Source organism: Eublepharis macularius, chromosome 13 (assembly GCF_028583425.1).
Source record: "Eublepharis macularius isolate TG4126 chromosome 13, MPM_Emac_v1.0, whole genome shotgun sequence".
Taxonomy (NCBI): domain Eukaryota; kingdom Metazoa; phylum Chordata; class Lepidosauria; order Squamata; family Eublepharidae; genus Eublepharis; species Eublepharis macularius.
The window spans coordinates 21,296,213-21,321,537 of record NC_072802.1 but is presented as its reverse complement, the minus strand read 5'-3'; the positions used below and the strand labels follow the sequence as shown (position 1 = coordinate 21,321,537).

General features: G+C 43.6%; 1 protein-coding gene across 2 annotated transcripts in view; it reads right to left on the bottom strand.

Annotated features, from left to right (window-relative positions):
* The window catches only part of DACH2 (dachshund family transcription factor 2), a 433,444-nt gene that overhangs the window by 93,852 nt on the left and 314,267 nt on the right, over window positions 1-25,325 (bottom strand). For both annotated transcript variants that reach the window (XM_054996424.1, XM_054996425.1), the window contains 2 exons: window positions 13,942-14,097; window positions 4,727-4,899 (listed from right to left, as the gene is read on the bottom strand). In XM_054996424.1, the coding sequence (XP_054852399.1) occupies window positions 4,727-4,899; window positions 13,942-14,097 (329 nt within the window). The remainder of the gene's footprint in view (window positions 1-4,726; window positions 4,900-13,941; window positions 14,098-25,325) is intronic.

Below are 25,325 nucleotides of genomic sequence, written 5' to 3'. Positions count from 1 at the left end.
CCGTGGCTGTGCCTAATTTATAGTGCTCTTGTCAAGAAGAAATCAAATTTCATAGTTATGACATTTCTTTCCAGAGTACTAAATGTTAACTTTGCTGAGCAGGCATATTTTGGAGTGGTTGGGGGCAGGGGGGAGAGACAGCTTTGTTCTAAATGGCAAATGTAATATATAGGGGGTGGACGGGACATGATAACTTCATTCAAAGGCTTCCATTAAGCAGACCTTTCTCATGCCAGTGAGAAACAGGCTAAGCAATATAATATCTTATGTTCTATTGGGGGGGGGGGAAGCCAGCCACTTTTGGCAGGGGGGGGGGGCGAGGGGAAGGTGCTTGATGTTTCACAGGCCCCAAGAAATTCTCTCTTCTCCCTTAGACTCTTCCCCATGAGTGGTCAAGGGAGGCTCATGGACAAAACGACATAAAGACTTCAGCATGGAAGGCGAATTGCCCTTTCTACCTTTTGCATTAACACAGAAGTTGCTACACCTTGCAATGGTGACTCAATATGAACTTAGGCAGATAATGAGAAGGAGGGCAGGAAGGGATAAGCCAGTGCTAGGCTCTTGTGGCCCTTTCTTATGCGCCCAGGGTAATGCCGATCACTATTTTGTGCCAGGAAGGAATTTTCCTCCAGGCCAGATTGGCCAAGGATCCTAGAGGTTTGTTGCCTTCCTCTGGGCACTGAACAGGGATCACTGAGTGGCAGGTGGCAGCTGTGAATTTCCTGCATTACGCAGGGGATTGAACTAGATAACTCTTGGGGTCCCTTTCAGCTCTATTATTCTATGATTCTGTGCAGAAGGAAAAATTGGGACAAATTTATTCTGTTTCCCTTCTACTCTAAAGTTCCCTCTGCATGTGGCATTTTGCCCAAGGGAATCCTTCTAAGCCCCAGCATTGGGTCTTGAAAGTACAGTAAAACAAAAATGGGGAAAGAGCTGTCTCTGCAAAAGTACCTTCTTATATTCTTCCTTTGCCAGAATCATCAGAGAGCTAGCCTGGGCTGAAGACCCGAGTTCAAATCTCAACCCTACCATGGCATACCACTCTCTCCCTGTTTTCAGCATGAGAGTAAAAATTGATCGGACTGATGGGCTCCACCTCACAGACTGGTTGGGACTGTTGAGGAGACGTGTAGACTGGATAGATGTAAACCAACTGGCTCTGGAAAGCAGAATGCCAGAAACAGTCAGACTCCGTCGATGGCAGAAGCAGAGGATGAGAAATTAAGGCCCTTACCAGTGAGCAGCCATGACAAAAGGAGAGACAAGGAGAGAACTCTGTAACGTTACTGCCCCCTTCTGGATCCACCCACCATTGGTGAAGTTGGGCCCATCCACTACAATGGATCCCAAACTAGCAGGTAGGTGCCAATGTACTGCCATATTTCAGGGACAGAGGGGTGTTTTCCCCGTGGCCACCATGGCCTCAGACAGTGACAGCAGCAAGCAGCAGTTGGGAGAACAAGAGGGCAGGTAAACTTGGAATGTTGTTGCATGCATCTTGTGTAAGCTATCCTGGAAACAAACACAGACAGGCCAGGCCTGAAGTCAATGTGGTGCCCCAGCATGCTTGGAATACATAGCTATGCGCAGAGTCAACTCTAACCAATTCCATTATCCGAGAAAGTGGGCTCTGGCTCAGGAGGGTTCAGGCCACAATAAATATGCTAGACTTTAAGGGACCACAGGATACTCCACTAAGCCTTGTGGAGGTGGTCTTCTGATGGCGTTGTACTTTCCTTGGACACTAGGTGATTTTTGGATCATTCAAAGATGCTGGCCTTGCATAAATATGTGCTTGAAGAATGCATTCTGAAGTGGAGGAACACCTCCAACATGGAAAAGGGTTTGTTCAGCACACACAGAAGCAAGGCTTAGGGTATAAACCTTTGTTATATTATTTTCCAAGTATTTCACAAGAATATTTGGCCAGTATTGGGTGACAAGAAGAACAAGAAGACAACAAAAGAATCATGTTATAAGGGACAGCCTGATACAAATTTGGGAATCAGTTAGAAAGAGAACGAGTCCATTGATATCGCCAATATTATCACCAATTGAAGCTTTTTGTGATAAAAACCAGAAAAAAGATAATGACTTAATAACGTATAGAGATACGATAAACTCTCAAGGGAAGATAAAATCATGGCAAGAAATCCAAGATGAAGGAATAAAAATACAATGGCTGATATACTTTCAGGCTGTCTCCAGATTAAAAGAAGCTCTTAAAGTTTATAGAGGACAATTAAGAGATCTTACTGAATTCGAGAGAATAATTACACAGAAGAAGGAGCACATTCTGGGTCACATTTATAAACCTTTACTTCAATATGATACAGAAAGAGAACAAGTTAAAATCTGCATGGCAAAATGGATGCAAAATTTTGGAGAAGAAATAACATTTCAACAGTGGGAGAATCTTTGGACAAATGGTATAAAGTTCATGGCAAGTCAAGCACTAAAGGAAAACTGGTATAAGATTTTTTCAGATGGTATATCACGCCAAAGGATATTGAGAAAATGGACAAGAAATATATAGGGGTCATGTTGGAAATGTAAAGAAGCGGATGGCTCTTTTTATCATATGTGGTGGACATGCAAAAAAAGCAAAAAAATGTGGAAAGACATTCATGTTGAGACGAAAAAAAATTTAAAATTAGATTTTGCCTTAAAACCCCAGACGATGTTGCTGGAAATAATACCAGAAAATATTGATAAAACATTACATGAATTGACGGCTGCAAGAGTGACATTTGCGAGTAAATGGAAAGAAGATGAATGTCCAACCAAGGAAATCTGGAAAGACAAGATGGCAGAATATGCAGTGATGGCAAAATTGACGAGTTATATAAATAGAAGACCAATAAGTGAATTTGAAGAGAAATGGGGGGATTATTTTGCTTATAAAGAATAGAATAAATAAGATGTTGCAGTTTTATAAAGAGGAAAAAGATTACATACTGGCTTATTGTATATAGCTTATAAGAAGTTACAGTCTGACAAGGGGGAAAATGTATGAATATATAATCAAGTATATAATTGCTAAAATAGTTTGCAGATATGGTAACATTGATAGAGCCAGGGATAAGTAGAGAGGATTGCTATATTCATCAGTTACATGAAGAGATAAGATGAAATAGTGTAGTAATAATGGAATGAGGAGTTTTTCCTTTTTGATTATTAATTTTTTATTACTAAGTATGGGGAAGGAGGTGGGGGGGTGCTAAGTATGCGTAGTATATAGTAATGAGACTTAATAGTTGCAATTTCTATTGCTATGTGGATAAATATTGAAAAAGATTAAATTTTTGTGCACCCTGTATTCTAAGAGCTTCTGTAGTGAAACTCTGATTAAGATATGTGTGGTGTACTCTGTATTTTAATAACTCTTGCAGTGCAAAATCTTACTGTTCCTTTGACCCTGTTATCCTCCCCTCTTCTTTCTGTACCCCTCTTTATTCTGAAAAATAAAAAAAAATAAAAAAATAAAAAATAAGAATATTTGGCCAGTATTAATTTAAGGTACGCAGCACATTCCTTAGACCCCAAGACGGGCACTCTTCCCTTCTCTTTTCCTTGCTCCTCTGAACACTCCACCCACCTTTGACAATTTGAGGTGGCAGCCTTGGAGCCAGCATATGCTGAGGAGCAGCTTCTAAGTGCTGCTGCTGAGGCCATCAGAGGAAGGTGAGGAAGCTACCCCACACACACAAAAACACACACACACACCTTTATTGGCATGTCAGAGCGAAAAAAGGTACAATAAAATTAGTTGATAGCTTCCCTGATACAGATTGCGGATTGAAGAAAACTAGCCATGTTAGAGGTTATAGAAAAGTTGTGACCAGATAGTAATCGCTGGACCTTGACATTATCAGAAAGGCTGCACCACGAATAAAGAAGGGAGTTCAAAAGTTTGTCTCGGATCTTAAAATAAAATAAACAGTGTAATAGAACATGGGAAACAGATTCAATGACACCCAGGCCACAAGGGCATTTTCTGAGTTCATAAGGGGTCCCTTGGCACCTGCCAACGAAAATGGACGAAGGCAGCATGTTGAATCTGGCCAGCATTAGGAAGCTACCATTATTCCACTGTCCTGGCCTTCTGCAAACAATGCAAAACTGAACTATTCAAGGGGGCTTTCGGCTCAGAGAGGAGGGCTGTTCTGTAACAAAGCGAGAGATATAGAAGTAAAGGGACTATAGACTTTACTATGATGTATTGTCTGTTGCTGTAAGTATGATCCTAACAGATAGTTTATATGTTGTTTAATACGTCAGTCTTAGAATTGCTTATGCCCTGTTTAGCATTTCTTCAACTCTGTATTAGATTCCTGCTCGTTTTAAAGCTTTGCAAATTTGCATTTATATACCCTATTAAACTGATTATTGAAATGTCTTTGAAACTGATGGTACTGACTCCCACTGTGTAATCCTCGAGTTTCGGTGAGAAGGTGGACTATAGATAACTTAAATAAATGAAACCCACAATTTGAATTTTGCCCAGAAACACACAAGATCTCTTACTCATTGAAAGATCTCTTACTCATTGAAATACGCTCAGCCCAGAGGGCCTCCAGTTAGTAGCTTCTGAACCAGCTGAAGTTTCCTAATGCTCTTTAGAGACACTGCCATCGGTAACATATCCCAGCAGCTGAACTTTGACATTCTCTTAGTACACAGTACTCTGCTGACGGTGCAGCCAGGCTCCGAGCCTTACCTTTATGACAGAGGCTCCACCTCTTGAAAGGGGGCTGTGCATCTGAGCAGCAGCTGCCATGTTCGCTATAGTGTTGAGATGGTTCATTTGATTCATAGCCATGGCGACGGAAGCAGGAGGTAGGCCGACCGGAAGAAGGGGATGAGGCATCATCATGAAGGGTAGATCTATTCCTAAGGGGAGGGGAAACAACCCAAAACTGCCGTTACTTTGAGTCTTAATCCAACACCATACATTTGAGACCGTGAGCATTCAACTGGATTAATAGCTTATGAACATAATTACTCAGCGTTTAAAATATTTGTTATTATGTATTAATGCCCTGCTCCCAAGGATGAGAATAATGTCATGCTCCCAAGGATGCTTACAATCAGGGCTTTTTTTCAGCTGGAATGCGGTGGAACGGAGTTCCGGAACCGCTTGAAAATGGGTCACATGGCTGGTGGCCCCGCCCCCTGATCTCCAGACAGAGGGGAGTTGAGATTGCCCTCCACGCTGCTGGAGCGGCACGGAGGGCAATCTAAACTCCCCTCTGTCTGGAGATCAGGGGGCGGGGCCACCAGCCATGTGACCATTTTCGCCAAGGGTGATTTAAACTTTTAAAAATTCCCCCCTTGTTCCAGATGACTCAAAGTGACATCATTGGTCCTGGAAGCATGCATGCACTTTGCCCGCACACATGTGGTAGCAGGAGCACCACCTCCCGCCAAGAGTTGCCCCCTGTGCTGGCAACCCACTGAGTTCCACCACCTCTTTTCCCAGAAAAAAAGCCCCGCTTACAACAATCACTGGGGACAGCAGCTGCTGAGGGATAGAGGTGTTTAACCCTTTCCTTTCATGCTATCTTCTGTACTGAAATCCCACAAAAACAGTTGCTAATAACTCCAACTGGGAGGAAAAGGCAATTCAGGTTTGATGGCTTACCTCCCCCCTCACCCATGCAAAGTTATTAGCAAGGAATTTGTGGCGACAAGCCAGGATTCACTGCTATCTGCAAGACGAATCCCAGTTTCATTAATTCACTACAAGTAAAATAAACCACGGTTTCATGTTATGTCTGGACCCATCACAATTGTGGGTAATAAACCAACTTCAAACCATGATTTCAGATCCTGGTTTGAGGGATCCTAATGAAGCAGAATGGAGTGGCTTGTATTCAGACAATCAAGTAACTCTAGTTAGTTTCATTAAACCACGGTTTCATGTTATGTCCGAACCCATTACAATTGTGGGTAATAAACCAACTTCAAACCATGATTTCAGATCCTGGTTTGAGGGATCCTAATGAAGCAGAATGGAGTGGCTTGTATTCAGACAATCAAGTAACTCTAGTTAGTTTCATTAAACCACGGTTTCATGTTATGTCCGAACCCATTACAATTGTGGGTAATAAACCAACTTCAAACCATGATTTCAGATCCTGGTTTGAGGGATCCTAATGAAGCAGAATGGAGTGGCTTTCATTCAGACAATCAAGTAACTCTAGTTAGTTTCATTAAACCACGGTTTCATGTTATGTCCGAACCCATTACAATTGTGGGTAATAAACCAACTTCAAACCATGATTTCAGATCCTGGTTTGAGGGATCCTAATGAAGCAGAATGGAGTGGCTTTCATTCAGACAATCAAGTAACTCTAGTTAGTTTCATTAAACCACGGTTTCGTGTTATGTCCGAACCCATTACAATTGTAGGTAATAAACCAACTTCAAACCATGATTTCAGATCCTGGTTTGAGGGATCCTAATGAAGCAGAATGGAGTGGCTTTCATTCAGACAATCAAGTAACTCTAGTTAGTTTCATTAAACCACGGTTTCGTGTTATGTCCGAACCCATTACAATTGTAGGTAATAAACCAACTTCAAACCATGATTTCAGATCCTGGTTTGAGGGATCCTAATGAAGCAGAATGGAGTGGCTTTCATTCAGACAATCAAGTAACTCTAGTTAGTTTCATTAAACCACGGTTTCGTGTTATGTCCGAACCCATTACAATTGTGGGTAATAAACCAACTTCAAACCATGATTTCAGATCCTGGTTTGAGGGATCCTAATGAAGCAGAATGGAGTGGCTTTCATTCAGACAATCAAGTAACTCTAGTTAGTTTCATTAAACCACGGTTTCGTGTTATGTCCGAACCCATTACAATTGTGGGTAATAAACCAACTTCAAACCATGATTTCAGATCCTGGTTTGAGGGATCCTAATGAAGCAGAATGGAGTGGCTTTCATTCAGACAATCAAGTAACTCTAGTTAGTTTCATTAAACCATGGTTTCGTGTTATGTCTGTATCAAACCTATGAGACAAAAGGGAGGCCCGCACAGGTGCAGGGAGATTAGTGTAGGACGCTCCCCGTGACATTACTCATCAAGGAAACAGAAGATTCCCTCCCTAGAGTAATGCAAATTTTCTTGGGGTTTTTTTTGGGGGGGGGAGGTTGAGGAAGAATTTCGAAGTTGAAAACCGTCAGGGTGCATTTTACTTGTATAATTGATCATTTGACACTAAAAAAATTATTTAGGGCCTTGTTTTCTTAATCCCTTTCAACATTATCTCCCTCAAACTCTTGGGAAATAGGGAGGTGTATGTATTTAAATAAATAGTAAAACAAAGAAGAAAAAGAGTTATGAAATGCTGCCTGTGGCATCTCTTTTGTCTTTAAACCCTACCCGCATCTCCACCCCCACCCACCACCCGCCAAGCTCATGCAAACATAAGTCTTTGTTCCTTCACTTATACCCCCGCGGCAGCCTGGTAATCTTTCCTCATACTCGGTGGAGTTTCAAAACTCCCAGACACCATCTGTCCACACTGAGTTGCATGCCTGCTTAAGGTCCAATTGACATGCAAACGAAATGCAAACTACAAACGGAATTTAACAGCACATCACCAGGTTTAAGGCACAATACAGCAAGCCTTTGTAAAAGTGATTTGAAGGAAACGCATCTTCATGCTCACAAATCAGACGTAATGCTCAATATTCAATAAACCCTTGAACAGTCTTGTGGAGGACGATTGAGGGATCAACAATAATGACAAAATATTCTGTGAGATGGGAAGAATTCTGTACATGGACCTCTCCGATTGATTGAATATTGGACAGAGCATAAAATTACAGTGCGATCCTAAACATTCAATGGACTTAGAAGGGTGCAACTGCTTAAGATTCTGCTCTCAAAGAATCAACAGTATATTTAAGTCCTGCAAGCTGGCTATTGCAATCCAGCACCAGTGAAAAAGCTATTTTTTAAAACTATGTACAGAACCAAAGAGGACAGTACTGTAAGTCTGATTCTGTGTGTTTTCTGAAATCAGCAACACTCGTCTCACAGTTGAGAAAAAGGATCAAGGCGATGAAACTAAGTTATTCCAAATAACTCACCCAAACCCCAATTTTTAAAAATGTGAGGAAGATGCAAATTAAAGCATTACAATGCAGATCTGATTTCTCCCCCATTCATTTGCTGTCTCCCTTTCACAACCGTTTTCTTGTCCCCCATGGCTTGTCACTCTAATGGGCAATTCATCTATATTCTCTTCTCTCTCTTGCCTGGACAATATCCTCTTTTGTACACTGAGACAGAAAAAGAAGACAGGATGTTTCAGTGATGGTAAATCATCAAGCTTGGTGGGATTACCAAATAACCACCCCCTCTCCCCTTTCTCCATCAGCTCACCACATATAACTGGAAATCTTACTTTCCAGCATTAAAAAAAATCTGGTTGATCTAAAAGGGCCTCCCCCCTCATTCTGTGGGACCAAGTTGTTATGGGTACCTTTCACTGAATATCCCATTGATTGCCATCTTCCCTTTGCACTCTAGCCAAGCAAAGGAACAGACATGCAAGATGCAAAACACAAAGTGGAATTTTACAGTTTGAAAAAAAAATGGTTCAAGGTTTTTCAAGAATACAAAGACCTTGATAGTTTTTTATTCATCTAGTTTTGAAGAGAATACCTATATACTATATATTTCTTTTTTAAAAAAAAGGAAAATTCTTTTATATTATTATGCAACCAATTTCAATCAGGATTGAACTCCCGATTTAATACCATTCTTAATAAAGCGAACCATTTTACAAGGTCCCATCTTACAAACCTCTTCAGTGTTTTTTTTTTCTACTTGTGCTACCAACCTTGAAACTTCCATGGGGAAAAATGTAACTATGCTTTTGTTTTTCTACTGTCTGATAAACAACCATTTGAATATTTGGAAAAAACAGTCCCTGAAAAACTTTCCTTCCCTACCAATTAAAAGGAAGATAGGATCCAATGAGCAACCTGAGGAATACCCAAGTGGGATGGCTTTTTAATTTATTAAAAAAAACAATATCCCACATAAACTGTTAGGCCGAAGGTGCTGAGGCAGCTTAAGGACAAACAATTGACAATTAAAAACAAATCATTAATAAGAACAACAACTAGCATGAGAAAATCAATTAAAATGCTATTAATCAATAAAAGTTAACAGCTAGTAAAGAAACCTGTCTACACATATATATTTATATATACTTCATTTACACCCCATTTTTCACTTCAATGGGGACCCAGAGCAGCCTTTATCATTCTTCTGTCATCCATTTTATCCTCACAACAACCTGGCAAGGTGGGTTAGGCTAAAAGAGTGTGACTGAATCAAGGTCATCCAGAAAGCTTCCATGGCAGAGCAAGGATTCAAATATGGGTCCCCCAGATCCTTTACTGACACTCTAACTACTAGATCATGCTGCCTCTCAATATACCTACTTATCAGGAGAAATACAAACAAAATTTCCCACTTCCACTTAAGCTTTTGTATAGGACGAAAATATTTTTACCTGATGCCTAAATTGAGCTCAGCTGAATATCTGGGCTCATTTACTCCTCATATTAGATAACGTTGAACCAGAAAGAAAACATAAGTCTGCAAACTGTAATGGTCTACTGAGAGCAAAGCTACAAGTGACTTTCTTCACGTGGAGAAAACTAGATTTTTCTCGCAAGGTTACCTGGGAAGTGAAGTCCGACTGGTCCTTCCCCTCTCTGTTAAAATCGCTGCCTGAAGAGCCACAAGAGGGCTTCGTTTGGGGGCGGGCAGCTGCTACTTTCTCCAAGGGCGTCCTGAGGGCTGCCTGCTCCCAGGGAGCTGCTCCGGAAGCGGCAGCATCGGTGAAGCTTCAGCTGCAGCAACAGCAGAAGAATCTGCAGCAGATCTTTCCACGGTTGCTGCGGCTGAAGCTTCACCAATGCAGCCGCTTTCTCCAGAGCAGCTCCCTGGAAGCAGGCAGCCCGCAGGACGCCCTTGGAGAAAGTAGCTGCTGTCCGCCCCCAAACGAAGCCCTCTTGTGGCTCTTCAGGCAGCGATTCTAACAGAGAGGGGAAGGGCCACTCGGACTTCACTTCCCAGGTAACCTTGCGAGAAAAATCTAGTGTTCTCCACGTGAAGAAAGCCACTTGTAGTCACACTCTGAGACACAATACAGAGACATACAATAAACCAGGTGCAACGCACGCTGCACACAGATAAAAAGGATACAAGATACATGGAGAGTTGAGTAATCATAAAGGCTAAAAACAATACAATTAGCATTAACCCTACAGCAGTCAACTTTTCCTAATTCCTCTGGCCCATCCAGTGATGTTCTTTAAATTACTCTGTGTTTCAAAGCAAATGGACCAACAACGGAGAAAGGGATAAAGGGCCAAAGATAGAAAAAGGAAGAAAAGAAGTGGAATGACTGAATCTAAGCTGACCAGAGAATCCCTACTCTGAGGCCTTTATATCTTTCTCAAGCATGAGAAGTAGTAGTACCCCTCTCTTGGAGGTGGGATAAAGGTACGGTTACCAATCTCAAGGTAGAACCTGCAGTCCCCCCAGAATTACAACTGATCTTCAGACAGCAGAGAGCTTTGGAGGGTGGCCTCTATGATATCACATCCCAGCTGAGCTCCTTCCCTTCCCCAAACTTCACTCTCCCCCAAATCTCCAGGAAATTCCTAAGTTGAAGTTGGCAATTCTGGACAGAGGAGGAGGAAAACTTTTTTTACGTTTTGGTTTTCCCTACTGCTTTCCCAGGGGACACCATGTACCTTCACGAGACCATTTTTTTTCGCCTACACTCCCATGAACAAGGACTGTGTTGCTTTTTGGTGCCAGCCATGTATCTTGGCCTTGTTACTCAGCTTTGTTTTGACTCTGCCACCAGCTATACCGGCAAAGAATGCCATTGTCAGTCAGGTTCCAGAACACAGCTGTTAGCCGCATCTCCGAACCACTGATTATGCAGGGCCAGGCTTGGCCCACTGAGCGAGTTCTAGTTTGTTCATTATGCCTGAAAATGGAACATGTCATACGCCAAACCCCCCAATGTTTGATGGGAAGAGATTCATAGGCACCTGGAGAGCAGATACTGGTGTTCCAAAAGCAAAGCCCCACCATTTATATAACCCCTCCAACCCTGATAAGGACTTTATGCTTTCCGCTTTCTTTATACCTGCTGCTTTTAGTCTTCTTGTTTTGGCTGTTTTTAAAGTGTGACTTTATACGGTGGTTGCTTTTAAGAATAATGTAAGAATCTATCTGTGCAGCAGTGCAGTAGATGCTATGCTGTACTAATGCTGGTAATACTATTTCAGATATCATATTACTGAGCCATTGTTAGCCACCACGTGGATTTTTGGTTGAAAAGTGCAGGATATAAATATGTGAAAGAAATAATCCAATCTGGATGAGATCAGAGAAAGGATGACAGTGGCAAATCACGCTTGTCAAAGAAAGGCCAGGGCTGACACACCAAGCAAAGTTGGGTGCGGGTAGAGGAGAATTTCTCACATTTTGCTGTCATCACCGCCATACAAAATGTCAGGAAAATGGGCTCTAACCTGGGTTCATCATGAATTTTCCTCCAGCCTGCTTTGCTGTCCCTTATCTTTTGACAAAACCAAGGAGCCAAACAGCAGGGCCTTTTTTCAGCTGGAACGCGGTGGAACGGAGTTCCGGCACCTCTTGAAAATGATCACATGGCCGGTGGCCCTACCCCCTGATCTCCAGACAGAGGGGAGTTTAGAATTTAAACTCCCCTCTCTCTGGAGATGAGGGGGCGGGGCCACCGGCCATGTGACCATTTTTGCCGAGGGTGATTTAAACTTTATAATATAATATGAATAAAACTTTATAATATAATATATTATATATAATATAATGAGAGGCCTCATTAGGGTATATTACCATAGGGTTCATCCTCCAAAGCATCCATTTTCTCCAGGGGAACTGATCTCTGTGGACTGGAGATCAGTTGTAATTCCAGGAGATCTCCAGCCACCACCCGAAGACTGGCAACCTACCTACTATACAGCCACAGGGGAATGACTATATATGATAGCTACTGGTTAACAGAAGTCATAGGGTGTACACTGAGGCCATTGCCAAAATTCCGCTTAATACTAGATTTTTGTACTATGCCTAGGAAACACACATCTATTGGATTTATATCCTGGTTTTTGACCATCAGAGCCTCAAAGTAGTTTGTAATGTTTTAAAATACAATGATAATGTCTTCTCACCCGTGCCTCCCCCTCCAACCATAGATAAAGGACAAACAAAAGCAAGTACTTCTCACGCTACGTAATTCATTTGTATGACTCATGACTACAGAACATAGTGAGATTCATCTGAAAGGGTCCTTCTTATATTCTTTTCCCCAGTGGCTTATCCCTCAGTGGACCTTTGTGACAACTCTTTTCTACCTACCCTCAGCCCACCTTCAGTTTGGTATATATCTATCTATCAACTGCATGCAATACATAATTTATCTGAAGAAGCAGGACTCGCTTGTAAACGTTTGTCCCACAATAAAATTCAGTATATAAGTTGCCACATAACTCTTGTGTTATTTTTGGCCGTGGCAAACTATCGCTTTTTACCTCTGCCCCTCTTCCAAGGAGACCAGGGAAGTGTGTGTTTTTCCCCTCCTCCATTTTACTTTAATAAACACCCTGTGAGGTAACTTAGGCTGTGTGGGTCAGAAAAAGAGGGAGGGAGAGAGAGAGATTGGGCCAGAGTGGGGATTTTGGCAGAGTGGGGATTTGGAACTCATGAAACTCACCACAGGTTTTATCTCTCTTAATCTACCTCACAGGGTGATTTTCAGTGTACAAGAGTGGGTAGAGATACCACTAGTGGTGGGCATGGACTAGGAAAACCACACAGACTGCCAATCTGTGGTCCATCGATTTTCACGGATCACGGACCATGAACTTTTCACAGACCTGCCCCATTCATGAACCAGCTAGTTGGTCCATGTCTGTCACTTCCAGCAGCCTTGGCTCCACCACCTTCACACCCAAAGAGCCCAAACTCACAGAGAATCTTCAGCAGCCTCTCCTCTGGCCACCCTCCCAGTTTGGTCAAGATTGCATTTCGGACGTCCGAGTTACAGACCTCCAAATTGGCTGCCCCCAGGAAACTTCCAGTAGATACTGGAGTCGCAAATGCCAATTGACTTGCATGGGCTAGCAGCACCAAAAAGTTGCAATGAGGCAAAATCAAACAAAAAAGGGTTGGGGAAGAGCCCCCTCAGTCATCACACAGACACCTTCCCAGCCGTTGCCTAGGGAATTAATTCTTGCTCCTTGCTCGCATAGAGAAGAATGAGAGCTCTCTGGTTGGAAGCAGAGCTGCCTATCAAGGTTTTGAGGGCTAAGATTGGCTGCAGAACATCCACCCCTCCATTGCCTAGGGAATTCATTCTTACTCCTTGCTCCATAGAGCAGAATAGGAGCTCTCTGCTCGGCAAGCAGAGCTGCCTATCAAGTTTTTAAGGGCTGCAAAAGGTCTGCGGACGTCCCCTCTATTGCATAGGGAATTGATAGATCAGCGCCAGGATGTCAAGACTCATGGACCACGGACCAACGGACCAGCCCAAATGGACCAAAATTCGTGAAAAAGGTGAGTCCCACGAACTGCGTGTTCACGGACCATAAACCGAGCCAGACTGTGCAAAATTTTGGTCTATTTTCTGGACCGTGCCCACCTGTAGATACCACGTCTGCTTCCCTGAGTGTCTGAGAAACAAAAATACGTAAATAAAGCTTGGAGGGATGGTTTGTTCCTCAGGCAAACATGAAGAAGAGCCCTGTCCATACATCTCCTCTAGCTACCACTCTAGACCTGGGCTTCCTCTTTCCACCTTCTCCAGATCATAGTTTTGGTGTTAAGGCCCACGTACGTACTGTTAGTAAGCAGATGGTTCTGCTGCAGAGGGCTGAGAGGATGAGCACTTCCCAGACTGGGCTGCCCCGACAGCGTTGCATGACTAACTCCGTGGTGGGATCCCGTGGTGATGGGAGACTGGAGTTTCTCTTTATCCCATGAGGATTCACTTCCACCTGAAAAACAGCACGAACAAGAGATTTTCAGAAGTTCTTCGGAGAGGAAAGGGGGCCAACTGTTTTTCCTTATCCACAAAGGATGTCGAGAACTCTTCTCCTATCCTGACAGGCAGGAGGTTAAAAGGCAGAGGCTAGCTAAGATACGTTCACACCTCATGAATTCCAGCTTAGCTAAACCATTGCCCATCAGGGCTGGCTTGGCCTTCACTCAAAGTACTCTAGAACAGAGACCAAAGCTCTGCTCAAGTGGAATCCTGGACCGTTTCCACACTACTCACCTTCATCCGGAACGCTGCGGAACGTCACGAAAGAAACGCGGAAGATAGCATCTTCTCGTGTGAGTTTTGCACGATGTTGCGCAAAACTCGTGTGAGAAGATGCTATCTTCTGCGTTTTTTACACGACGTTCCGCGGCGTTCCGGATGAAGCTGAGTAGTGTGGAAACGGCCCTGCTGTGGTGAAAACAATGTGGCCCTTTCTCAGTAGAAAAAGCATGCCAAGGGTGTATGTGTGTAATTTCATTGCAGAAGCACAAAAATCAGTATCGAGTGCAGAACTACTGAGACCCTCATTTTAAAAAAAGGTTCTAGTCTTTAATCACGCCAAGATAGGCTTAAAATTATGCAGTCTAAATCTATGGAAATTGCGGAATGTCTGTGTCTAGCAGTGAAGAGGAATGCTTTCATAGCCCTGGACGTCTTTCATATGATGGAACAATTATGCACCCCGTGGGTATAATTTATAAGCGTCAGAGAATGCAGCTTTTCTTGGTTCAATTTGTATTACCTTGGCACATAAAACTACTTGGTTTCCGTAAAGACTGCTGGTGTCGTTTAATGACTAGAGTGTTGAATAAGGACCTAGAAGTCTTTGGTTCCAATCTCTCTACATTGCCATGAAGCTGTCTGGTTGACCTTGAATTAGTCACACTCTTTCAGTCTAAGCTATTTAACAGACAGTTTCAAGGTTAAAATGAGGAAGAAAGAGCCATGTAGGTCCCCTTAAACTCCTCCAAGGAACAGCAGCATAAAAATGTACTGTAGAGGAAAATTCAGATTATACACTTCCCTTATACAAAGATGCACATTTCGATCCATATATCCCTACCCCTCAACTTGACCAAGGGCAGCCCCTGTTTGCAGGCTCCAGCCCCTGGCTAATCACTGTCCCTATTTGGTCTTGATTTTTAATAATAATTACATCCGATTTATATACCGCCTTTCAGGACAACTAAATGCCACACTCAGAGTAATAATACAAAGTGTGTTATTACTATCCTCATGACAATCACCCTGTGACGTGGGTGGGGCTGAGAGAGCTTCGAGAAGCTGTGGCTGACCCCAAGTCACCCAGCTGGCTTCAAGCAGAGGAGTAGAGAATCAAACCCGGTTCTCCAGATGAGAGTCCTGCCGCTCTTAACCACAATACCAAACTGGCTCTTTTTAACATTCTAGAAAAGCCTTTTTCAAAATTTACTAAGTTTCTATTGCTAAACTTGTCGTTAATCAGGTTTCAGCCTTTTCTCCGAGATCTCTAGAAGTTATCTTGACTCTCACACACATACCTGTAAACCTGCACAAACAATAAAGCACCGCCTAATGTGACGGCAATCATTTCACATGCTGTCGAGATTTGCTTTGAATTGCTGATAATAACAGATTGTAGGATGATGTTTTTCTCCTAGGAAATCTTTTAACGTAACAGCTTCCCTCCTGGCTTTTAAAACAGTGTAGGGCAAAGTATGCAGAATGAAGGAATATAGTCTAAAATAGAGGGAGAAGACTCGAAACCCATTTGTACTGGGTTTGAGAATAAAGCTGTTGCAGGCATGTTCCCATGACAGGTTCCTTGGTACTTGCATGAAGTTAAGTTCATTTCCTATTGCAAGGCCTCTATATCTAAATTTAGGCAGATTCACTGACAGTGCAGTCCTAAACAAAGTTATGCCCTTATATGACCATTGATTTCTATCTTCTGTTTAGTATTTCACTGTCAATCTCTTGGCTACCCAGTAGAGAAATTGGATCCACCCCATAACACAAGCATTCCCCATCAGCCCAAACTTCCCACATTCTCTTTTCTTGATGCACAGTGCAACAAATACACTTAGACAAATAAGAGAGAGAGAGAAATAAAAACTAAACACAATCTAAGCAATATTTTGTAATACAGATTATCCAATTAATCTTGTCTAGGGCTGCCTGCCCCCAGCTGACATTTCCCATCACCTCTCAGAGCAATGGGGATAGAAAATAAAATTGAAAGAACAGCTGTCAGCTAGAAGTGACATCATGCTTCTCTAGGAACTGACCAAAATGCTATGGTAAAACACGGAATTGCCACCAGTCCTTTCTAGGAATTGCTGGGAGAAAAAAATCTTTGGATTTATCATAGAGTTTTGGCCAATTCCTAGAGGACTGTGATGCTAATTCTGAGTTTTTTGAGAAATGGCATCATGCTTTTTGCCACACCCCTCCATGACCCACTCCCAGTCTTCCACTGGTCACCAGGTCTAGCAACCCTGATCTTGTCTGTACACTGTGCCCCTTGCTGTAATTATTATATATCAAAATAATCAAAGGGGCACAAAGCTAACGGAGGTTCTTTTCTTCCTGTTGTCCGTTTAATAAAATTATTCGATCAGATTTTGCATTGGTAAAGGATGGGGGGGAGAGCCTATCTGAGTTATTGACATGCCAGGAATTCATTAACTTGATTTCCAATTAGAATTGGTAATATTTAGTTGACATGTAAGGGACAGTGGCAGGAGGAAAAATGTATCTTAATTGAAGATGAACGTAACAGCACAGAAACACTCAACATTCTTTATGATAAGCACTTGGCTAATAAAAGTGATTAATGCTATCAAATAGAAAAAATTTGAAAGATCAATGATTGAGGGAAAAAAAGGGAAACGCTCCATCATTTTAATACTACAGCCAAGCTATGAATTACCTTTACTATTACAGATTTGCAATTTGCAAAAATGATGAGCGATGCATTGACAAAGAAAGATGCATTTATGTCGTGCTAAATTATACCATATGTTCTAATATAATGTGGCATAATTACAGCAGCGTTCAATAGCGCTGCTATATTTGTGCCGGTTGTGTCAGCGTTTCCGTCGTAAATCTAACACGCTGCACCCTGACTGTTCCAAATTCACACTGACGGAAAACTGGACAGACCACCAGCTACATCTGTGTATTCTGAGGCCCAACCAGAAGCAAGGCTGTGAGAAAAAAAACACCTTTTTTTAAAGGGAAACAGCTGGGCAAGGGCCAGCCTAGGGGAAGAAGGGGGCTAACCCTGCTCCTCTGCATGTGGTTTCACCAAATTCAAACTGAGCCAGTTGCCCTCTACCCCAGCCAAGTGTTGTTATCCGCAGAAGGGTAAATGGACAGGAAAAAAGAGGACCACGGTTTACTTTCTCATTCGGTTCTAATACCCGCACAAGTATGTGTTTTAATAGATGGAATCACCAGAAAGGAAGGAGTCAACCCTCCGTCCCCCCTGCTTGTGTGATTTGATTTCCTTTTTAAAAAGGGCTGGAAGGTCTATTCACAATTCTCCCAGCGTCACTTCTGGCTTCCAATACTTTTTCTTTCCTGCAATTCTTCACAGGACCCTATCTTGTTCCCTTGGACGGAAGAGTATTTAATGGTTCAGTGCCTATCAGTAGAGGAGTGAAACAGTTACTCAAATACAAGGTTGAAGTTTTATATTATATTATATTATATTATATTATATTATATTATATTATATTATATTATATTATATTATATTATATTATATTATATTATATTATAATTGCTTGACTTGCGTATTATTGAGGGAGAGGAGCTTTCAATAAAGATTGTGTTAAACATGCAACAGGCGGACATAAAAAACAAGTCTTTGAAATCACATATATCATACAGGTATTTGCCAGACAGATGGAACCGACATCGGATCTCTGTTGGGTTCACACTCAGTGGCAAACCAAATAGAGAAACTGAAAAGCAGTTCATAACGCAGTTCAGTCTCTAATTTGCCCTTTCTCGGCAAAGTGATGGAGAGAGCAGTAGCAGACCAACTTCAAGTCTCCTTGGATAACTCTGGCGCCTGGATCCTTTTCAGTCTGGGTTCAGGCCATGCTTCGAGATGGAGATGGCTCTGGTGGCTTTAATGGATTACCTCCATCTGAACGTAGGTAAAGGCCATGCTTCTTTGTTGCTACTCCTGATCCTATCTGCACAGCCTTTGACACAGTAGATCACGCCATCCTGTTGAGGCATTTGGAGGCAGAAACGGGCATCAAGGGAGGTGCCTTGGATTGGTTTAAAAGGTTCTTCATGGAACAGACACAAAAGCTTGCTGTGAGAGACCAGCAATCTTCAGGGTCAGAATTACCTTGCAGAGTTCCGCAGGACGCAATTGTCTAGCAGAGCTACGTTAAGCCCATCACCGACATGGGTTCAGGCTTCTAAGGGCGAAGCTACAAGTGACGAATGACACTTGAACGGCAAGTGTATTTCTCCCTGTTCACTTGCACTCCACTCAATCCACTTGCCGTTCAAGTGTCATTCGTCACTTGTAGCTTGGCCCTAAGTTTCCACAGGCCCGGTTCTGGCCTGACACCCTGGAAGTGGAATGTGCAGCTCAGTTAATTAGTTGCACCTGTGAGCTGTTGCCTAGGGAAAGTGTCCTTGAGAGACAAGGGAGTCCTAGCTCTGCAAGTACTCCTTCTCAGTTCTCAGGCTAGTAACGCTGATTGCAAGAGTACCTCTGATTGGCTAACAATCATAGAAAAGATGGCTCCTCTCAGCTCTCTAACCTTGCTACACACTTGCACTGAGACTTCATTGGATCATTCCACGCTATCCTTTCCCATCAGCATGTGAGAGACTTTGCTCCATGCCAGGCCTGAGATGACCAGACCTGCCTGGCATGGTTTGTGGACTCTGTGAGTATGAGCCTCAAGCTCCTTCAGAGAAATGCAAGTTAGCCAGCTTATGTTTTTAGTCAGTTATGGTTTACTGGTGAGTCTCAAACAAACGGAGTAAGCCATCCTTCCAGGAGGCCTGCTAGGGGTTTGAGTGGCTGTAATCAGCGCTTGAAACGGCAGGCAGGCAGGTTGGTGACCCCCCCTCCCCCGGACAGCAATCTTATCCTCCATGTTATTCAACCTTTATGTAAGGCCTTTAAGATGAATCATTTGTAGCTTTGGAATTGAGTAGCATCAATATGCAGGTGACACTCAGCTCTATCTCCCTCTATCCAAATCCCTTGATGAAGAAGTAGAAGCCCTAAGTCACTGCCTGACAGCTGTGGTCAATTGGTTGAGTGTGAACAAATTGAAACTGGACCCAGACAAGAGAAAAATTATGCTTGTTGGGAAGGCGGAGTTATTGAAGGACTTTGTGCTCCCCGCTTTTGAATGGAGCTGACCCATGTAGATTCAGTTAAGAGCCTTGGGGTTATACTGGATCCAGCACTGCTGCTAGAAAAGTAAGTTAATGCAGCTGCAAAAAGTGCCTTTTACAAACTCAGTTTAGCCCGGAAGATGGTCCCGTACTTTGACATGGCTGCTCTGGCCACCTGGATCCATGGCATGGTATCGAGACTGGACTACTGTAACACGCTCTATACAGGTCTCCCTTCCAAGTCAACTCAGAGAGTCCACTTGGAGCAGAATGTGGCAGCTCCATTATTATCAGGAGCCAGATGGAGCAATGCATATTACTCCCATTCTGCAGTCACTCCACTGGCTTCCCATCAGTTAACTGGGCTCAATTCAAAGTTTTGGCTGTCACATACAAAGTCCTTCAGGGCCTTGGACACTTATATCTACTTGGCTGCCTTTCCCCCTATGTTCCACCACAACGGCTTCGCTCATCCGAACAGGGCCTTCTGCAGGTGCAACCCTGCAAATCGGCAAAATCAAATGGAGGCTAGGTTGGGCCCCACTGGCCACACTAAAGGTCTGTCCACCGCCCTACATATGAGCCAGGGCTTGAAAAGCAGTATTTTATCATCGCCTTCTGAAGAGAAGCTGCATTGTATAAAGTCGTTTTAATGTTTTTTGTATTTAATGTTATTTGTATACTGTTTTAATGTTTTTTTTGGTATACTGTTTTATCTGTTTTTAACTGTATTTATGTAAATTGAAATGTTGTACTCCACCCTGAGCCTGCCTGGTGGGGAGGGCGGACTAAAAAAAACCTAATACAGGGGTGGGCAAATTGCGGCCCGTGGGCCACATGCGGCCCACTACGGAGTTTTTTTGTGGCCCACCAAGACAGTAGAAAAGTGTGATAGGGTACATTTGTCTCATTAAACTGATTCTAAAATTAAATGTGCTTGCAGCTATAGATTATATGACATTAGCACAATAAATAAATTGAATAAAACTACCACTATTTTATTTAATTTATATTTATTGATTTTTATGATACAATTTACACCTTTTCTGAAATGCAAAGTTAACTAATGAATGCAATCATTTTAAAAGGTGCGGCCCTCCGCTAGCCTCCGCTCCCACAAAGCGGCCCCCGAGCCAAAACAATTGCCCACCCCTGCCCTAATATAATCAACATCTGCCCATACCCGTGCATTCCCTGTGGTGGCCCCCACCTTAAGGAATGGCCCGCCCGAAGAGGTCAGGAAAGCTCCCACTCTCCTGGCTTTCTGCAAACTGAGCAACACTAAATTATTCAGGAGGGCCTTCTGACACAGGCAATACAGCTGTGCTGTAATGGAAATGGTTAAGAGAGATATAGCATACTACTGTGTACTACCCGTTGCTGCACGTATGCTCCTACTGGACAGTCCCACATTATTTAATATGTCATATCAATATCAATCATATTAATCTGCTTATGCCTTGTATCAGCATTTTGTCCAGCTCTGTCATTGGATTGCTACTTGTTTCCAAATTCCTGTCATCCTTGCCCTATTGTATTGTTTACTGAATGGTATAGCCAATGATCATATTGACTTATACTGTGTAATCTGCTTTGAATCTCAGGGCCAAGCTACACATGACGAATGACACTTGAATGGCAAGTGTATTTCTCCCTGTTCGCTTGCCCTCTACTCAATCCACTTGCCGTTCACGTGTCATTCGTCATGTGTAGCTTGGCCCTCAGTGAAAAAGGTGGACTATAAATAATGTAAATAAATAAATAAATAAAGGCCCACCATCCTCAAAGAAATCCTTTATCAGAAATTCCCATTATCATTCTCCTATTTCCTTCTGATTTTTCATGAAAAGCTCCCTTCTTCCTCCTCCCCTCTCATGAAAAGCTCTCTCCTCCTTTCCAAAGAGCCCATTTCAATGCTATTTCTGCATACATCTGCTGCAGCTACCAATTCTTTCAGATTGGTTTGCCAATTATAGCTTCCTGGGCCACGAGCCAAAGGGGGATATTAATAGTTTCAATAAATAAATTGTAAATATAAAATTTCCATACCTGTACTTAGCTCTGTGATTTCTTCTTAAATCCACTGCATCAAACTGGGAGCCACTGTGGTTGCTTTTTTGAGAAGGGGTCTGCAACCGAGTCACTCACCTGACAGACCCAGAATCCTCCTGTCCTGAGGAGTCAGGTGACAGCAGAGAGCCAATCAAGTGCCATTGTTCGATAAAAAGCTTCCAAATTGGTTAAGTTCTCTCTGTCTGGGGCTCTTCACTGGGAAGGCTGCCACTAGGTTAGTGGACTTTGGCCCACCTTGTGACTCTAGCCTGATTTCTGCCAGACTAGGGCCAGTTGGTTGGCCCAAAGCATTGGCCCACCCTCCTGCCTGAGTGCCTGGCAGACACAGTCCTCACTGGGGAAATGTAATGCAGAGGAGAAAGACGTCTGTTAGAAAAATTGAAGGTGTGTGTGATTAATGAATTTTGCCATCTGGGCCAGTAATTTATCACAATGAATAAAGCATGTGAAGCTCCAATAGACAAACAAGATGATGATGAAGTTTTGTCACAACCCAGTTTTTTTTCATAAATGTCCTTTGTCTACTGAGTGACAATCATGCCACAGCTAGAGGAGTGTGTCAGCTTGTATATCCAAGGCTATGTTTGACTCAGTGTAGACAGGGCTGGGTTTTTTACTGTCTTTGGAAATAGGGGTGTGCAACAAAAAAATCTGGATTCAGGTATCAAGAATGCCATAAATATTCGGTATTCCTGATATTCGCATCCAAAAATACCGGTATAGTATTTGGGATTCCGAATATTTTTGGTTTCATTATTTCGTCTTTGGAAATCTTCCCCATTATTTCCTATGCGGAAATCTTTCCGAGGGGAGGGGACATTTTTCAAGCAAACTACACCAAAATTGCAGGAAATGTAGTCCTGCCTGTCCACTAAAGACTTCTATCCATGTTTTAAGGAATTGGACCCAAAGATCCAATCCTACAGGCACCCAAACAAGCTGCCCCCAGCCAATCGCCATTGTTTGCTATTGGGGAAAGTGTCATCCAAGGCTTTCTCTAAGACACAGGAAGCCTTAGCCAACACACAACAGTGGCCAATGACCAAATGCCTCCCAAATGAAACAGAACCAACAGAACCAATGTCAAACCGCGGAATCCCAGCAGAACCAAACTGAAGCAAGGTCAACAGAACCAGTGTCACTAAAAGATGCCGGACAGAATCCAGGGCCAACGCAAGCCCACCAGAAAACAACTCAGTAATTTTTCTCTCACTGCCTCTTGAGCAATGGAGCTTGCTAGTATGAGGCCTGGACAGCCTAACTAGACTTCTAACTCTGTATAACACAGCTTCAAATGTTCCTAACAAGGCAGAAACTCTGCTCCTCCCCTTATATTACAAAGTAAGTACATTACTGGATTTGGCCTTCAGACAAAAGGTTCTGCAGCAAAAGAGAGGAAAATTGTTATAAATGGACCAGGAGCAATATGTAATTAATAGTAAAGACGCACACATTTCTGTATCAGTGGGAAAAGTGGGGCTGTTTGACACAGACAAGATGGATCTATTTCCACCACTGATGGAGGGGCGAAAAAATGTTGCCTTTGAAAAAGCACAACCCATTTTCTATCATAATTAAGGCCGTTGAGGGTCCACATCATTTACTAAATAGTGGATGCAGTGTGTAAATTAAGACGATGATCCACGCCTGGATATATTCCAGATAATGTCTGTATGATAGATGCTAAACAAGAAGAGAAGGAACAGAATGCTGGGCAACAGAGATGGAACATATAACATTTCAATCAGAGGCAGAACCCTTTGAGTGGAAACCAATTCAGCTGAGCCGATTTCAGAATTTATATAAAAAGAAACATTATGCTTTGCAGAGACGTTATCTTTACAGAGGAAAATGAAGATATAACATCCTCTTAGGACTACTATTTTATTGGCTGAATAATATCTTTTACCTGTGTTCTGTATACAGAGGCACATCACAGAATCAGATGGAAGGCATTGAGCTCAATATATTTCCTGCTGCAGCCCTGTGAACCAGATCTGAGTTGCGTGCCCCAGTGCAGGACCAGTACGGGGCCACTTGAACCCTACAGGGCAGCTCACTCTCGAAGATCTATGCCAGGCAAGGGGCTTTTGCAACCCCAAACCCTAGACGAGCAATTAAGTCAGGAAATTCACTGCGGGGGGATATCGTGATGGACATCAGTGTAGATGGCTTAAAAGGGAGACTAGCAGTCAAACTAGATGAGACACCAGACATGAAAACAGCACGTGCCAGTTTCCCGCAAGTTTTGATGGGAAATGTAGTCAGGCGTCTCGTCTGACTGCCACCTGCCCCGTGCTTGCTTCATCCGCCCTGCGCCTGCCGCCTTCCTTCAAGCGGAGGGGTGAGAGCTCTGGGGCCTCACCTTGCCCGCACAGCAGAGCTCCCCAGCCGTGGAGCAGCATGTGGACAGGCTCCCCGGCTCTCTCCCATATGCTCTGCCTGTCACCAACTCGGGCACTGGATGAGCAAGCAAGACGGGTGGTGGGAGAGAACAGCTGTTCTCTCTGGGCTTCTTCTCCAGTAGCGGGGAGCAGCATTCAGCTGTCGCTGCTGAGAAGGAGCCAGCCGGAGTGACCCATATCCCTCTGCAGCCAGCGTCTGACGGGCTGACCCACTGCCTCATTCTCCACTCTGCCTGGACCAACACGATGTGCTGCCTCACCTGCCCCATGCTTGCTTCGGCCAGCCCTGGTGCCCTCCCAGAAGGGTCCTCTCCCAGCTTGGGCTGGGGGGGGCATGAGAGGCTGCTGCACCTTCCCAGGCATGAGGCTTTGGTGTGGCACCAGGTGCCCTTCTTCCACTGGGGCCAGCAGCAGCAGTCAGACAAGAAGCCTCATGTCATGGGGCTCAGTGAAGGTGCGGACTCCTCGGGAGAAGAGGAGCCTTGTGTAATCAGCCAAGCCAGCTCTGATACAGCAGAAGCCGACAATCAGGAGGAACAGCTGCTGGCAGATCAGAGTCCATGGGCAGCAGCTGAGCCAGAAGCCCCAACACCCTTCAGCCCCAACACCACTGGTGAAGCCCAGCCAGCAGCTACCCAAAGCTCTCAGTCAGCAGCTGAGCCAGCAGCACCACTGCCCTCCAGTTCCAACACCACTGGTGAAGCACTGTCAAGGACACCCAAACCTCCAACTTCCCCCAGAGAGCGCCATAGTCAAAAGCGATCCATAGACGAGTGGAGCTGCAGGAGAGGTGGCAAAGCCAGACACTAGCTGCTTGTTGAGAGTGATGAGGAAGTAAGCACAGGATAGCTCCCAAGCTGCTGGCTGCCAGCCCAGCTTGTCTATAAAACCCAGCCATAGAAGACCAGGATGCATGGAGGCAACACGTCGGAATCCTGTTCCTGCTGCAACCATGCCACTGAACCTGAACCTTGCCTTACTATTGTGACCTTTGGGCAGTGCCTTGACTCTGCCTTTGCCTAGCCCTTGGGACTTGCCGTTCACTGATCTTTGGACTGCCTGACCTTGCTATCTGGACTCTGGAATGGACTCTGACCTTGCTACTGGACCAGCCCTCGACACCTCACTGCATTTCCCATCAAAAACTTGCGGGAAACTGACACGTGCTGTTTTCCTGTCTGGTGTCTCATCTAGTTTTACTGTAGATAAAGGAGAGGTCCAGCAGTGGTTACTATTCACGGTGAGTAATGGGAACTTCCATAGTCAGAGGTAGGAAACCTCTGAATCGCAGTGCCAGGTGGCAACACCAGGGGTGGCCTTGGCCTTGGTGCCCGGTGTGTTG